Source organism: Heterocephalus glaber, unplaced genomic scaffold (assembly GCF_053883595.1).
Source record: "Heterocephalus glaber isolate CG9 unplaced genomic scaffold, H.glaber_assembly_v1.0 deba00000347, whole genome shotgun sequence".
Lineage (NCBI taxonomy): Eukaryota > Metazoa > Chordata > Mammalia > Rodentia > Bathyergidae > Heterocephalus > Heterocephalus glaber.
This window is the reverse complement of record NW_028258143.1, coordinates 9949464-9966832: the sequence shown is the minus strand read 5'-3', so window position 1 is coordinate 9966832 and position 17369 is coordinate 9949464. Positions and strand designations below refer to the sequence as shown.

Below are 17369 nucleotides of genomic sequence, written 5' to 3'. Positions count from 1 at the left end.
AGTTCCTGTCTAAATGTCTTGTAGAATTCAGCAGTGAAGCCCCCAGGGCCCGGACTTTTCTTAGTTGGTAAGTTTTTAATTACATTTTCAATTTCATTGATTGTTATTGGGTTATTTAGAATTTTTAGGTCTTCTTCATTCAACTTTGGTAATTCATACATATCTAGCAATCTGTCCATTTCTTCTGTGTTTTCCATCTTATTGACGTATAGGTTCTGGAAGTAGCTAGGAACGGCAGAAGTCTTAAAGATGACACAGTCAGAAAATTAGCTGCAGAAAGGTAGGCAAATCCAGATCTGCATTGAAGAGCTGCACTGATCAGAGCAGAAATTCATTGCATTAGAAAATTAATAAGAATAAAATCATAGAAAGGTAGTAGTGTCAGAGAAAAGAATGTAAGAATACAGAAAATCAGCCATTCTCACTACCAATATTATGGCTGGAATTTTTCCACAAAGAAATAAAGGCTCAATAAAGAGGAAACTATAATCTTCCTAAATCAGGTGGTCCAAGGAGTACCCCTGTACGATTTACCCACTGAGATAGTTTTATCAAAATATAAAATAGCCGTTACCCAAAGTAGTGAAATTTTTTGGTCTGTCTCCTTGGTCTACAGACTTGGGAAAGACTAGAGTTTTGTACTAGAAATAAAGAAGGGAAAGGACTTGGATTTTGTTTAAATGATTAAAATTGATGTTTCTGTGGTGTGAAAACCTAAAAGTGTAAATAGGGCCTGAACAATTCTTAGGTAATTTGGCTCTGTCATATAACAAGCTACCTCCAATTATGCCCACTGTGATTCATAAACAGAATATATTTGGTACAAATGACCTCTTTTGTCCTGTCTGATACCTTTATTTTATGGCAGGAAAACCAAGAAATGGCTTGCTCTGTTTTGACCTTGCAGAGTCAACTTGGAGGAACCATCTGAAGTCTTTGCAGCTTAGCTTTTCAGTAAAATTGATAAGTGAAACTAATAGCTCTAAAGCTCCATTCCAGTGCTAACAGTCAATAGTATAGAAATAGCCTGTGTTCATTCTTCTCAGGAAAATGAGTCCCTAAGTGTTCTGAAGCTGGTAATTGCTTTGTGATTGACGCATGATTTATTTCTAGAGCAAATGTAGACTGAAGTGAGGTTGGTGGGTCCGTGATAAAGATAGGTTGACCCAAGCACATTGATTCAGTGCCTAAATGAAGCATCTTAGACATGTCACTTGGGACTAGAAAAATTCATTGAAATGGATTAAGATCCATTGTCCATCAAAGCAGCAGGTGCTGAAGAGACATGACTACTTTAACAAACGGCCTCCTCACTTCCTGAGCCTCTAATATGTCACTTAGTAGTCACTGGGGAACACCTCCCTATTCTTTCCCACATGTGGTGTCCCTCCCTACTTTCAAATCTTATGAATACTATTAGCTCTAATGTCCAACAGTGTACTAATTCACAGCTAAGTATTTATCAAAGGGAAACTTGAAAGACTTAACCCCATGGCTCCCAATAATTCATGACAATCCACAGAAATAAGCCAAGTAAGCATAATAACTGTGCTGATACAATGTCTTTGACAAATGCAGCTTTTAGAATATGTACCTCCAATCTCTTTCCAGGCACACTACGGCCTGGAAGTTTTCCTGCACACACATTCTGGGAGCTCCAAATGAGGTTTCATATGAGTCTACTGTGTGTCTGGGCTTTGTTCTCTTATAGATTGACTGGCTGTACTTGTAGGGTCTGAGCTCAAGTGCAGGGATTATGGCAGTAATTGCCTGGTAAGTCATGGATCTGAGATGTTTGGGGAATCTTCTTATGGTTCATCATTGGACTTTGTCTAGTGTTGAAAGGAGAGAGGCAACAAAAGTGAATAAGGGGCAGCAGGATAGCTTTTCCATCTTGGTGAGGCTAATGGACTCATGTCTGATTAGTATTACCTCATACCTGGATATAGGGTCCACAGCTATTGTCTGCTTTACCCACTATTGTGGCTTCAACAACTAGCACAGTGCTTAAACATGATGTGAAGCAGGTAAGTGTAACCTGTTTACCACCTGTATGGGTCTGATGAGATAGAACTCATTCATATGCAACATGTTATATGAATCAGATTTATTACTTATAAGTAGACAGCAAGGAACAATAGCAGGTTAAGATTCATTGTGAGCTAGTCACCCACATTCCAGAAAGTCATCCATATGGATGTATTCCCAACTGTGGATACCCCACTTGCATCACAGACAGGGAAACTAAAAAGTGGCCACCCTGGGTTTTATATGTTGGGTGATACAAGATATGCTGTGCTAAAGTGTTGAAGGGCATCTTTTTCTAGCAGGACCGAGAGAGTCTCACCTCTTCCTTTCAGCTCCCTTTTATCTCAGAATGTTGCATGTCAGCATATTCTAGTTATTCTCAAGAACTACAAGCAAGAGAGCACAGAAAACTGGGCTACTCAAAGACTTGTCCTTCACATGGTTGGCACTGAAGCAACGTGGATTAACTAACCAATGCCGAAAACACATAGTGTAGCAGTTAAGAGCACAAGCACAGATTCTGGAGCCAGACTGCCTGAATGCAAATCCCAGCTCCACCATTCACTAGCTGAAAATGTGGACAAGTAAACTGCCATTTTTTGCACTTCAATTTTCTTCATTTCAGAAGTAGAGAAAACAATAATATTTAACTCAGAGAGAAATTATACAGTTTAAATGAATTAATGGTTTTAAAATGATTATACCAGTGTCTGGCATGCGTTATAAATCTAAGTAAATTAATCAGCTGCCATGCCCCTCTTCCTTTATCTGTCATTATCAAGGTTTTGTTTTTGGAATGAATGTTTAAGTTTGCGAGAGCAGATGCTAACTTACATTAAATGAACCCAAAAACACTTCCACTGTAAGATATTCAGCTTTGCTTTTATCTACTTATAGTATTCTCTAACACATCACCTAAGGATGCCTGATATATATGGTGTTTAATGATTTGAAATGAGCATATGAATTACTTAACAAATGAATATTGCTTGCATATTTTCCTACTCCTGTGGAGGGAATCACACACTGTTCTCCATTTCTGAAGTCCTTCTTTACTCATAGTTCTTCAGACTACTGTGTACATCCCCAGTTGCAGTCACTTCCACCCTCACATCCATTGTTATTTTCAGCACAGTCTGCTTTATCAGCTTCCCTGGGTAACCCCTTTTTGCTTTGCCCTCCTGTCTCTTCTCTACTCCTTACACTGTCCCCTCCCCATGGCACGCAAACTTTAACATTTGTGTTGGCAGTCTTGCTTTGCCCTTGCCTTTCATTTTAAGCCAGGTCAAATCCTTTTGGTAAACTTAAAAAAATTAATTGCAAACAAAGCATCATTGTTATTTTTTTTCACAATCTCTTTTTTTCCCTCTCACTTTCATAAGCAATTTGAGCTGCCTCCTTGTCCTTTAGAAGCACCTTTCCCCACTACGGGTTGCAACTTTTTATGACAGTATTTTTTGATTTTGCTGTTGTTTTGGTTTTCAGTGTTCTGTTGGTCACAGCTATGATTGATTGTCACCTTTACCAGATTTGACACTTACACACATGGAAAGGGGAGGAAGCAAAATACATAGTGTGATTCACCATCCAGTCCTCTCACACCATTTTCCAACTTTGAGGCATTTCTAATCTGTCTCACTGGATAGAAATGACATATAAGAAACATTTAGACAATAGCAGAAGCCGTCCCCTAAGATAAATCCTGAACTGAAACTATTTGCTTAGAAACTGTATTATTCCAAAATCTCCTTAGCATGGGGTCACTCTTTACAAGATTAGTTATGCATTTGACTGTTCTTTTAATGTGTGATTTTCAGAGATTGCCACCTCAGCCTCTTTTGTGTTATAATATCCACAAGGATCTGAGTCTTTTTTTGTCCTTTATCTGTGTATTGTCATGGTGCCCAGAACAGGTCTGCACATAGAAGATTTGTGAACACTACTGAGAGACAGTTACTGAATTCTGAAGGAACCTAGCTCTGGGCTGTTGGGTGAGGATCCACAGCTGGAAGAACTGAAATCTGACTTCGTCCTTTTTCCCTTCCTCAGGAGGAGCCCTGGGCCTCTGTGTGGCCTCAATAGTGAAACTGATTTCCAGTGGTCTAGCCTGTAGTCACAGAGCCTGATTTTTCTTCTTAATATAGGAACCATTTCTCTTTTGTGTCTTTGCCAGCTCCACCCCTCTGGGGAGTCACAGCAGTAGATTGGTTATGCTAAACACTCCACCTCAGGGGTTCAATTTTTTTTCACAGTGACCTAGTCATTTACATAGTTGAGATAGACTCATCTTGAAATTTCACAAAGGCACTTAATTTTGTTTTAAATCATAACTCTAGATAATTTGTACCTATGATATTTTGAGTGCTTTCTGGGATTTCCAGGGAATAGTCAGCAATGCAAGGATCTCAAGTGCATGCACTTTGTCACTCTCTTCCTTTCCTCACCGCAAATGCTTATTAAATAACATGGAGCCAAGCAATGTGTATTGGAGGGTGTTGATGTTTTGTTTGCATATACTCCTCTCAACCATAAAGCAAATACAGATACATACAAAGATAGGAATAATTCTAGGGATGTCCAGAGAATGTGACTTGGGCCATTATTTTTTGTCCTTCAGGGTCTAGACCTGTGGAAAATTCATTATGCTTGGGACCTGCCCCTTCAGCCTCTCAGCTCTGCAGTGTCCCTTGCTCCACAGACTGCATAGTATCTTCCTGGTCACCCTGGGGCCTGTGCCTCTACGAAAACTGCCGTGATCCTCAGGGGAGAAAAGGTGAGTGTCTTGCTTGTGTGGGCTTCATTTACTTCCAGAGTACACACATTTATTCTGTCAGCTAAGTAGCTGATTACGCCTGCTTAAGAAAATATTTACTTATAAAATTTAGATAACCAGCTCAAGCCTGACAACATTCAGTTGTTAGGGAGGCATTTGGAGACATTTCAGTGGAACATAGAATCTGACCTTGATTGACTTTCCAGTTAGGCTTATCACTGATGAAGTAATTGTAATTCAATTTGTCATAACTTAATGTTTTTACATACCTATAATGGTTATTTTAAGGAAATTAGACATGGTTTGTGTAATTACATTTGAAACTGACTGTTTTCATTATTGCTTTTTTCATTTTTAGATTTCCACATTTAACATTTGAAGTTATATTTTAGATTTTTAAAGGGGGCATTATGTATGTTGTTTGCTTTTTGCTATTGTCATGAGGCTTGAAGTGAAATCTTCAAATTATTTGTGCCTGCTTGGTTTTCGGAGCCTTTCAGTTTAGTTTTCTGTAATTTGTGGCTAAATTGCACATCTCCATCCTTAACAATTCATTTTTTGAGATATCTCATCTTTTCTTTTGTTGACTCTTTAGTTTCTATGGATATTGTGTTCCCTTAAATGCTGGTGCTTGGAAGATGTTTTCTTTTTACTAGGAGAAATGAGATCCAAGGGCATTCCATCAGTTAGGCTGTATTCACTAGGCTGTAATTCTAATTACTTTGGATGCAAAGAAAGAACATTGTGTGAGTGATGAGTGCCACAGTCCTGATGTCCCTTCTCCCTGCACACAGCTCAGTGCCACATGCCCCTGAGAGCCTACTTTTCAGTCATCCCTGGAGTGTCCCAGGCACACTTGTACTCCCAGGCTCACAGTCCATATCACCAAACTTTCCCCTTTATGCTGATTTACATCATTCTAAGGCAGAGGAAGAAGATGAATTTTGAGTTTGGGGAAGAAGAACCTCACTTTCATTCTTCTATCACACCATAGAAATTTCCAGTGGCATCTGGTGAAGTGGTGGTGGGGCTCCTCCTGGTTCTTTATTTTACATGTAATCAAAATGTCTCCCAGGCCACTTCAGTTTATGGACACAAATAAATTCCTACTAATACTCATAGTGGCTTTGTGATCCACACATATATAAGGAGATCTTGTAAGTCTCTTTGAGTTGCATATGAGACTTCCCAGGGTGGCTCACATGTTCTTAGACTAGTCTCCCAATGTTTATCTGTGCTGCATCTGTTTAAGGTCACTGTCCAGAAAATCCTGTAAGGTCAGACCAAGTCTCCCCAGCCACATTAGTCATGGCTGTCCAAGCAGGTACAACTTGGCTTTGTTACATTTGTTACATACTGCTTTCCATTGCTTTCAAGTTGTAAAACCAACAATGGGCTAATTGGGCCTTATGGTTTTTGGGTTACTTTTAGATATCAGTTGTAGAAACCCAATCCATTCTTATTTAAACCCAAAGATGAGAGTTTATTAGTTCATCTAGCTAAAAATAGAAGGGAAAGCAGAGCTACCTCTAACAGTATAATCAAGGCCTGTAGGTCTCAGTCTTGTTGTTTTTTTTTATCTTAGTTGTCTATCTCTCCATATCTCCATTCTATTTTTCTCTATACTAGTTTTAGTTTAATGCAGGCCCTCTTTGTAGAGTGAAAACCTATAGGAATTTCCATTTTATATAATAGGTATTTCAGAGTGTCTTCACTGATAATTCCAGGAAGAGTTCTGGAATTTAATCTCTTTGGCTGCTTTGTGTCATGTGCTCATCCCTGAACCAGCCACTCTGACCATGGGATAGGGCTTTAAATAAGCATGTCCTAAGCATATTACCCCTCTGGAGTCCAGAGAAGTACAGCTACATAAAAGCTTCATAGACTGAGAAAGGGGAGGAGACTTCCTTCAGGATATTATAAGAATGTAGAGGTAATTCTGGGGGCCAGATTTAATAGATGTTTATTAAATGCCTTTCCTCCTTTGTTCTAATCCATAGATTTTTGTACAGCAATTCAGTGAATGCTATTTTTTCTGTTTCTATGTGGTGCTTTGCTCACTTGGCCAAATTTTTCCCAAACTCTGATTTTTGATTGTTATCTCAGTCTTCCTTTTCCACATAACTCAGGTTGATCCCTGGAAGTCAAAAAAAAGTCAACTTTTTAGACCCCCACTTCCACCATTTACCCTATTCTCACAGGATGTTTTTATTCCAAACTTTCTCTTTATTGGCTCTTAAACCCTACTGTATCTGAACTCCTGAAAACTCATGCTTACCCATCATTTAGTACCACCTGGTATAGCACCTATTATATGTTGAATTGTGTCCCCCCAAAGAGATGTTGAGACAGTGTTTGGAAATAGGGTTGTTGCAGAAATAATCAAGTTAAGATGAGGTCACTCTAAAGTAGAATAGGCCCTGTTGTAATCACTAGAATCCTGATGAGAAGAGGGACATTTGGGTAAGAAAACATGCTCAAAGATTCGAGTGCCATGCGAGGACAGAGAGATGCAGAAGGAAAAAGAGAATGCCAGGTGAAATTGAGGCACAAACTGGGATGATACCTCTTCAAGCCAAAAGATGCCAAAGACAGCTGGCAAGCCCTGGAAATAAGGAAAGAGATATGGAACTGATCCTTCTCTAGAGAATTCAGAAGGAACATGGCCCCATTGATGTCTTGATTTTGGGTTTCCAGATTATAGAACTGTGGGCCAATATATTTTTGTCATTTTAAGCCACTCAATTTTTGGTGCTTTATTATGGCAGCACTAGGAAAGTAATACACCACCCATCTTTGCATCAGCATTTGGACTCGGTGAAGATATAACCTATCATAAAATGCCAATACTAAAGTGTGGAGAACTAAAGCAATTTATCCAAAATCCCAGGTGGTTTAAAAATGGCAAGCCAACACAAAGCACCCAGATTCCCTTTCTCCAGTGTCTCCCACACATTAGGCTTTCTTAGTTGAATTCCTCCGTAAGTCTTAAGACATTTGAATGGAGTTCCAAGTCCAGCTCTGACAAGAGAAGCCATTCACTTAGACTATAACAGGATAGTTACAGTGAGCCACTACCCTTGGCAGAAAATCCTTGAGCTACTATAGGAAATCAGGTGTGAGGCTGGAATGAGTGCAAGTATAGCGTCATTGGAAGAAAAAGGAAAGGAGACTGCAGTGGGGAGAGAGGGTGAGGGATAGTTGCCAAGCATAACTTCAGGGTAGCGGGTTACCGGCATGGGGGTGCTTTGCTCCAAATAAGAGTTTTTTCAGATGCCTAGCCTTTGGGACTGAAGGTAAGAATAGAGAAACTAGCAGCTCTCTCCTGGAGGTGTTGGCATCCACAGACTTTAGGGACATGTTGGAACGGCAGGGATCGGTGCTCATTTTATAGGCCCATACTGAGACCAGATGAGTGGCTCTCAGTGCTAAGTAATTACAGACAGGAGAGAATGTAAGCCTTTATTGTGGCTTGTATCTAGATGTTGTCCTAAAGTCCCTTGAGTTCATAGGTGGGGAGGCATCTGGATCTAGGGTATGTGAATATAGATTAAGGGTGTTTGATAACTAAATTAGTCCACTGATTGGTTTAGCATAGTTCTGAGTAGGGATAATGAGAAGGCTCACCCTGGGTATGGGTGGCACCAACCAGTAGGCTGGTAGCCTGGATGAATTATAAAGGGAGAAATGGAATATAAAGGCAAAGATGTTGCTTCCTGCCTGCCTTGCCATGGACAGTTTCTCCCCTGCCATTCCTCTCTGCCATGCCGCCCTGTCTTGGAGCCACCGATCTTGGACTAAAGCCTGTACAAATGTGAGCTAAAATAAAACTTTCTTAATTTAACTTGTGGGTTTTGGCTATTTTGTCCCAGCAATGAGAAAGTAACTAAGACACTCCTCATGTTTCCAAGCTCCAAATTTTCTATGAGCTCTTCTTTCCCCTAGCCCAATGCTTTTGTACCAGCAATGAGAAAAGTAAGATGATTGTTATTCAGGTCTGGGAGGTTGCTATTTTAAAATGCTTCCCTAAAGCAGAGACAATTTTAGTTTCTAAGGTCTTGCTAAACCTGGAAACACCACCTTCCTATAATCTCTCTTGGGACTAATAAAAGTGGAGTTTTTCCTCTAGGGAAATAATTCTGTGCCTACAAGGAGTCCAAACATGTTATGAAGACAGTAAGTAATCTTTTTGTTATTTCCACTGACTTGTGAGCATGAGGTCTGAGACCTTCTCATTATGTTTCTGCCCATGATACTGCCCTGGGTTCTGCCAGAATCATTAAATGGGATAGACTAAATATAGTTTAGAATTCCACTGAGGCTGGGGTACACAGGCTAATGCATTTAAAGAAAAGGAGAAACAGAGAGAGGGAGGTAAGAAGAGGGAGAGAGGGAGAGAGAATAAATAAATGTAGAATGTTGGAGGTCATTCCCTTTGTCTCCTCACTAGTATTTTTCTAGTCTCCATACTTTTGCTTTAGTATGTGCTCTTTGTTTACACAAAAAAGTAATAGAAATAATGGGGCAGTAGGAAATGTAGGAAATATTTCATTACCTAATAGAAGAAATTAGTTGTTATAGCAATTATTTCTCTGTGACTATTATTCTTAGCCAGACACACTTCAATCAGTCATCACCTAAGGTTTGTGTCTGTCACCTACTCAGAGTACATTAGGAAATCAACCCACGTTTATAGGCTTTGCACCTTTCCATCACATCCATGACAGGCAGACAAGAGGAGCAGTGCTTGGCAGGTTGTTGCTTGTCAATTGAAGCTAGGACACCTTTCAGAGGAATTTAAATTGGATTAAGTTTTAGCATCCATTGCTCTATCTTTGATTTATTCCTAGAGTGTTATAATTAGAGAAATATGGAAGAGGATTAGCTCAAAAAATGCTGATAGATAAACTCTATACATAGATATGATGCATTAAAAAATCTTCTTGATACTTACACTTAGATTTATGAAAAACCTTTGCCCCTTTCAAACAAATTCTAGAAAGGCAACCTTTCAAGGAGGTTTCCCTATATGGTATCACAATAGCTATTTCACTACATGATAGAACTTCAGGGATTCCTTCTATGTTGCTCAGCTTTCCTTTGCTTGTGACAAAATACCTGATAAAATTAACTTAAAGGAAATAAGGCTTATTTTGCTTCACAGTTTCAGAGATTTCAGCCCCTGGTTGGCTGACTCCATTGCTTTGGCCCATTTCAAATCAGAGCATCAAAGTAAGGTCACATGGAGCGAAGATGTTTCCCTTATGATGGGCAGCAAGCAAGGGATAGGGGAGGGAGCTGGGACCAGTCATAGTCCCCAAGGATTCACCTCTGTGATCCACATGTTTCTACTATGTCCCACCTCCTAAGTTTCCATTAGCTCCCAAAGAATGCCATCAACTTATTCATTCATTAGTGGGTTAACCTACTGATAAAGTTGGAGACCTCATGATCTAATCACCTTCAAAATTATAACCCGTGAACATAGCTGCATTCGAGACCAAGCTTCCAACACATGAACATTTGTGGGGTATTTCAGATCTAAAAGATACTTTTCTCCTCCAATACAGTATCCCCTCAATCACAGCACCAGAGAGTTAAAAATTCCCACAGGGGAAAAGACATTTTGAAACTATGAAGCCGTGACTACTTTTGAAGACAATCTCTTATGTTCTGAAACAAATTAATTTTGATAATGCTAAAATGAGAAAATACCAACATGACCTAGATCTTATGTAATAATATGTTGAAAATTTCCATTTTCTATCCTTCCCTGCTAGATAGACTCCATCTTTAATGAGAAACCTATAGAATCATTTAACGTTACTGCAGATATTATGTATAGTAAGAGACAATCCTTTTCCTCTTTTCTGTGTTGGTGCATACTGGAGCTGGTGGCAGACTGTGACTACTTCTTACTGGAAGCTTTGAAAGTCTTCATGCTTCATTACCCAATCAGTGCTTCTTATTATCTGTGTTCACAACAGGCTGGTAACTAATAGTGACACTGTAAGATGCTACCTGCAGGGATAGGCCTTGGAATCAAATATTCAATCTGCTCAGCTTCTTTGACTCACAGTTATTATCCCACATCCAGATCCACGAGAGACCAAGAGCTAATAGAATGGTTAAGAAGGAGTAAGCTTCTCTTATCTTTGATTAATATGCCAGCTATTTCTTCAAGCCCATCCCATTATAGCCCGCTCAGAGACACAGTGATACCCATGGAGAACTCTTAGGAAGCTCCCACTGCCTCTTCTAATCCAATAATAGAGCAGAAATACAGTTCTTAGACCTGTATACTCCCTCCAAGCCTCCTTTAATTCATCCATGGCTTTATTTAAAAAACATTGACCCCTTTTCTGCCATCTGTTTGTCTTCCTTTTTCTCTCCCTAAACCATTATTCAGTTCATTATCTCCGATAGAATTATATACTAAACCACAAATCTTGGAGTCATACAGAGAAATAAAACCCTGTGAAATTAGTTTTATTAAAGATGAAGTCAGGAAGTGATTATTATAATTTTCTACTGCTTACCCACTACTCCATTATCCAGTCTGTTCAGCTTTGATTTGAGGGAGTGATCCATGCATGGTACCTTTTGGATTCACTTTATGAAGGAGGTGCTAGAAGATAGCCTACATGGAAGCTGGCTCTGATGCTGTTTCATGAGAAGCATGTTTGCTGTGTGTCATACCCAGAGTGTCATTAGTGATGTGTCTTTGGAGAAGGGATAAAGTACAGTGTAGTTCTAGTTTTCTCATTGAAAAATGGGAATAGTAACTTATTTTGAGGATTTATTACTTGAAAATAATATATGTCAACTGGCTGTCCCAGTTTTGGTACGGGGTGAATACTTAGTAGGTTTACCCCTTTCTCTTTTTGGATTATATGCTCTGTGAAGAATACATGTATGTTTTTATGTGCTTTCTATGGCTCCCACACTACAGGACAGCAGTCTACACACAGTAGTTATTATTTGTTGAGTGATACTTATTAAAAATAATCAGTAAATAAAAGGAGTAGATTCGTGGCTCAGTCATGGTCGATTTTGTATATATCTTTTTGAACAGAACTCCTGGGGAGGGCTGATGTCTATTGTAGACATGAATACCAATGTGTGATTAAAGGTGAGTACTAAGGAGAGAACCCAAGATTTTTATTTTATGCTGAGCTTGTGCTATGATTTGATCCTACTTAGAGTCAGGACAAGTGCAGTGCAAATGAATGACTGAAAGAATTTATTCACTGAGGAGGAGATGTAATCTATAGATTTATGGCAGGATGAATGCAACCTGATTTATAGAGGAAAACTGCACATGCCCCTCAATGGCCTTAAGTTCCAGGAATACGATGCCCAGAATCACTCAGTAGAGATTGCTAAGTTTCTGTGCTCAATTCTGAGGTGTTGTCGACGTAAATCAGGAAGTCCCATGCTATACCTGCTCAACGACAAAAACTAAACATCAGAAACACAAGATAATAAATAAGCAGCATGCAGTGTTATATGTGAAAATAGAGGTCATTAAGTTGTGTGGCAATAAGAGCTTCGAGGTCATGGTGGTTTTACATTCACTGAGTACAGTTCAGAGCCTAGTATGTCCCCTGTATCTCTTCTTAAGGAGGAATAAGAAGATACTTAGCCCTTCTGTATGTTTTATTTTGGCTAGTTAACAGTGTAGCCTTGGAGATATGAAGCAGTGAAGTAGCTGTCTTTTGTTTTTTTTAGTTGCCCTGAACTTAAATTTTTCAGTGCTATGAAAATGCAATTGATTTTGCTGAAAGATTCCTGCAAATAGATAGTTGGTCCTTAAAGTAAGAGTCTTAGATTTTCTTTTAAAGAGAGGCTCTGAGTTATGCTAGATCAAGAAAACTCAAATGAAGTACTTTTGAATTTATCTACTACTCCTTCCTACAATGCCTTCTGTACTATTCTAAACAAGCTCAGTTCCCTCTTGTGTTCTGAAACCACATGTCCATTATATGCTAGCCTCCAGTGTTTTTCCAATTCACTTTGAGCTTTGTAACTTATCTAATACTATGATAAAATTGAGAAAGATGGGCTTTCCCTTCTCCCTCCCTTGTGGGAAGGGTGATTGTGTATCTATCTCTCCTTTTATGAATTGAATGTTCTCTATATTTGTGCCAAAGTATTTTATTTTCTTTACTTACTCCAAGGGAATAGATGGTAGTTCCTTCACATGTTATTTATGTAATAGATTGAATCTGTTTAAAAATAGAAATTGAAGGAATTAAATAGGTTAATTGAATTTGGAGGATAAACAATGAAAGGTAAGACATGAGATCAGTGGAAGCTAAACATAGCTTTTAAAAGTGACATGACATCGTGAGAGCCAGAAATTAAAAGTCAAACCTGAAGGGTTTTATTTGGTCCTCAGTAATTCTTTAGGTCACTTTGGTTTTTCATATGTAAATTAATTTCCATTATTTACAAACAGAAATATTCTATATAATAATAAGACATAATTTACATTTCTGGTGTCTTGGACAGAATCAAAGGATCTATTAACAAAGGGTCCACATTCTCTCACGACAACAGTGAACAGAAACTGAAAAATAGCCAAGCTTTTTAGACCAAGCCTACATCCTGCATTTTCCAGAAAGCCCGATTTTTTTTTTTTTTTTGCACCAGGGATCGAACTTGGGTCCTTTCGCTTGCGCAGCAGGTGGCACAACCACTGAGCTAAATCCCCGGCCCCAGAAAGCCCTATTTCACTCCATACTTTCATAGTTGATCCATTTCCTTCAATGTATACCTGCTTCACTTCTGTTGGTATTGAGTTTGTGACTCTACAGGGCCATAGTTCTCTGGCTTTTGGAAACCTTCCCTTGTCCTACTGTAATTAAAAAAAAATTAATAATAGTCCGGGTCCCCATGTTTACTCAGGGTAGAGAATGAAGTCCAAAGAGATACTGCTTTTACACAGCAGGCTGATATAGAAATCAATGAAACAATTCAGGAGAATCCCAAAGTAGGAAACTGTGAATGGTCAGAGAACAGAAATTTGCCAAAATGTAAATGTATTCCAACTTAATGCAGAATAACAAGAATGTCAAAAACAATAACAAAAAGAAAATGTGGATTGTTCTGTAATAAGGCCATTTTTATGAGTCTTCATTTATTTTACTGATTTGTTGATACCTTTGGTTATACACTATTTATTATTTCATTTTATTATATCTGGCCTCTCCAACTTCTAGGTTGAAATCTCATAGAAGGTCAGAGTTTATGTTCTCATTCTTTTCAATTTTCTTTTTTCCTTTCCATTTCTCATAAACTAAAACAAATCAAGATAATACATGCTTTGGAGATAGGAGTTTTCACAAAAAGTTTCATCTCTCACCTAGCAGCTGGTTTCTTGCCTTTGCTGAACAAGAGTAGAATCCCACAAAACGTTTTTTTTCTTATTTTTAGGATTAAGAATGAGGCAGCGCCACATCCTCATGGAATCCACAGGGCCTGGGGGGCGTTGCCCTCATTTGGTGGAATCTGTTCCTTGTGAGGATCCAATGTGTTATCAATGGTTGGCCTCAGAAGGAATCTGTATCCCTGATCATGGAAAGTGTGGCATGGGACATCGCATCCTGAAGGCCATCTGTCAGGATCAGCAAGGTATGACCCACTAACACACCAGAGGTCTTACATTATATTGACCAAGGGACATGTTGTCACTCCTCAAAGTTCATTTTCTAGAGGGAGAGAGGTACTATCTTTCCTATTCTTGAATAGTTATGATTCAGTCAAGGGACACATTGTACAAAGTGGGCTGCAATCCCTTCATATGGGACCGCCAATTCCATAGTATAAAAATTTTTGATTTTTCCCTAAATGAAATGCACTGAGCCTAAGGATTTCTCTGGATTTTTAAAAACTTCTCAAGACAAATAGAAAACAGAACTATCCTGAATAATCTTTGACTTATTAATACAAAATAAGTTTTAATTGCTTGTTTTGAGGTCAGTGTATAACATGCCTTTATATATTACTAACAAATGCTACTTATAAAGATACCAAGGTTAAAAGAAAAAAAAAAAAGCACACTAAATGAAATCTTTTCGTTTTTATAATGTTAAACCAGAACCAGTTCTAGATACAGTGCTAACATTTCCAAAGAACTATTTTTAAATATAAGTTGTCAAGATTTACAAAATATTAACAATGTTGTCTTTCCTTGATCTTCTGATACAATGGTTACTGCAAATGAAGAGTGATTCAAAAAACATGTAGTAAGTCACATGGCAATGGGAAAAGTGACATTTAAAATCTTTCTCCTAGAGACCGAAAAGAATTCAGTCTCTTGGCAGAATATTGAGCGTGTCTACTAATCAGCTCTGCCATGAAAAGCCCCATTTATAATTCTCTTGGTGTGTTGGATGAAATGTTTTGACTTATGCTATTGAAGAGAAGGGAATTACAAAGTGTGTTCAGAACAGATATTAAAATCTACACAGGTTGACACTCAGTAAAATAATTCCATCCTTTTTTCCTCTCTCCTCTTCTCTCCCTCTCCCATTCTCATTTCCTTTCTTTTTTCCTTCTTTCTCTTCAATCGCTACCATGATTATTAGGCAAATATAAATTTTTATCGAATGATTTGACTGTTTACCTGTAGAAACCAGATGGTTCTGTAATTAGAGGGCAGCAACAGATTGTAATAGCAACGGTAAATAGTTACAACTAATGGTGACTACTTCTACTATTACCAAGCAATGCTGTAATTATGGTAACACATGCATAATTTATTACACAGACAAATAAGAACACTTTCCAATTGTTGTATTATATTGTGATTAATAATAAGAAATACATATTTTGACTTTCATTCCCAATTCTTGGCAAAATGATTCTGAAATCCTTGTGATTTCTTGGAGTATGAGGAGAGTTTTCTCTTCAAACATTTGGTCTTTGATCATGTCTTCAGACACAGAGCTCTGAAGTGCCTTGGAATTTCCCTGGGTATAAAGAATGTCTTTTGCTCTGATTAGCTAACTCTCTTTGGATCCTTTAGGGAGGATGGTCATCAGAAAGACCAAACCCTGAGTAAAACCTCAAAACTTTCAACCTTTCCTTCCATCCACTGGGAATAAGGCAGAGGAAGTTGATCCAGTTAAAAATCAATCATAATTATGTCCTGAAGCTTCTATAAAGATCTCTGAAATATGGTGCTTCGAAGTCTTCCAAATAGCTGAACATACATAGTTATAGGGAAGATTTTGTGCTCAGAAAGGGCATAGAAGATCCATACTCACTCAGTCTCTGTACCTTGCCTTATGCATCTCTTCCATTTGACTAGTCATCTGTATCCTTTGTAATATCCTTTATAATAATCCTGTAAATAGAAGTGAAGTATTTCCCTGAGTTCTATGAGCCATCTGGGGAAATTGTGGAACCTAAGGATTTGTGCAGACTCTGATTTATAGTTGGTCTGTCAGAAGCACAGGTGACAACTTAAAGCTTATGGTTGTCATCTGAACTGGCAGGGGTCTTAGGGGATTGGTCCCCAACTTGGACTTGACACTATCCCCAAGGAAGTAATGTGAAAATTGAATTTAATTGCAGGTCATCTAGTTAGTATTGCAAAAGTACTTAGCATGGAGAAAAACTGCATCAGTCACAGAAGTTTGGTTGAGTGTGGTGTTAGAAGTAAGGTGTAGAGGCATAAAACCTGGGCACAAAGAGTCACACAACTTAGAATATTAACTTTAAAATTTACTGGCTAGATGGTCTCAGGGAAATTGTTTAATTTATGGAACATCCTTTCCTTTACCTGTCAAAAGGGGATAATAGAAAGTACTTCCTATTGTCAAAAATGTGAGAGTTAAATTAGTTACATAAAAGTGAATCAGTGATGTGTCTGGTGTATAACTTTTCAAAATAAGGTACAATCTTATTTTATATATAATACACATTTATCATAGTTTGTCTGTGTAAATTGTCAAAAGAGTATTCTTTCTTTCTTTCTTTTTTTTTTTTTTGCATTACTGAGCATGGAACCCAGGATCTTCACACTCACCTAAAAATCAGGATATGTATGCAATGAAGCTCTAACACTGCTGGAACATGATAGAGTTCACACACACACACACACACACACACACACATTTTTGAGACAGAGTCTCATGGTGTTCTTATGTTGCCCAGGCTGGGCTCAAAATTGCTGTAGTTCTTCTTCAACCTTCCAGAGTTCCCTGATTATAGAGCTGTGCAACCATGCCTAGCTAAAAGTATTCTTTCATGAAGTGAAAGTGGCCATGAGAATTAGCGAAAATATTTCTACTTCTTCCTTCTGTCCTCCAGCTGAAGAAGCAGAAATATCATTGGTTTGGTTAGGACCCAAAGACCACTATCATGTTTGTCATCTCATAGCAGGTATTAGAATCTTATCATAAGTCCTTGTAGCTAGGAATTTCTATCACGAGGGATGCTGTGCCTTCTCCAGTAGCTGTGGAAGTATCAACTCTACCATGTTACAGTGGTTTTAGAGCTTCATTGGTTATTATGGGAAAGGACTAATTTTCAGCTTTTGACATATAGTCCCAATGTC

General features: G+C 38.4%; 1 protein-coding gene across 9 annotated transcripts in view; it reads left to right on the top strand.

Moving 5' to 3' along the window:
* Thsd7b (thrombospondin type 1 domain containing 7B) overlaps positions 1 to 17369 on the top strand; it is a 1329200-nt gene that overhangs the window by 801491 nt on the left and 510340 nt on the right. For all 9 annotated transcript variants that reach the window (XM_087197681.1, XM_087197682.1, XM_087197688.1 and 6 more), the window contains 2 exons: positions 4646 to 4801; positions 14240 to 14437. In XM_087197681.1, the coding sequence (XP_087053807.1) occupies positions 4646 to 4801; positions 14240 to 14437 (354 nt within the window). The remainder of the gene's footprint in view (positions 1 to 4645; positions 4802 to 14239; positions 14438 to 17369) is intronic.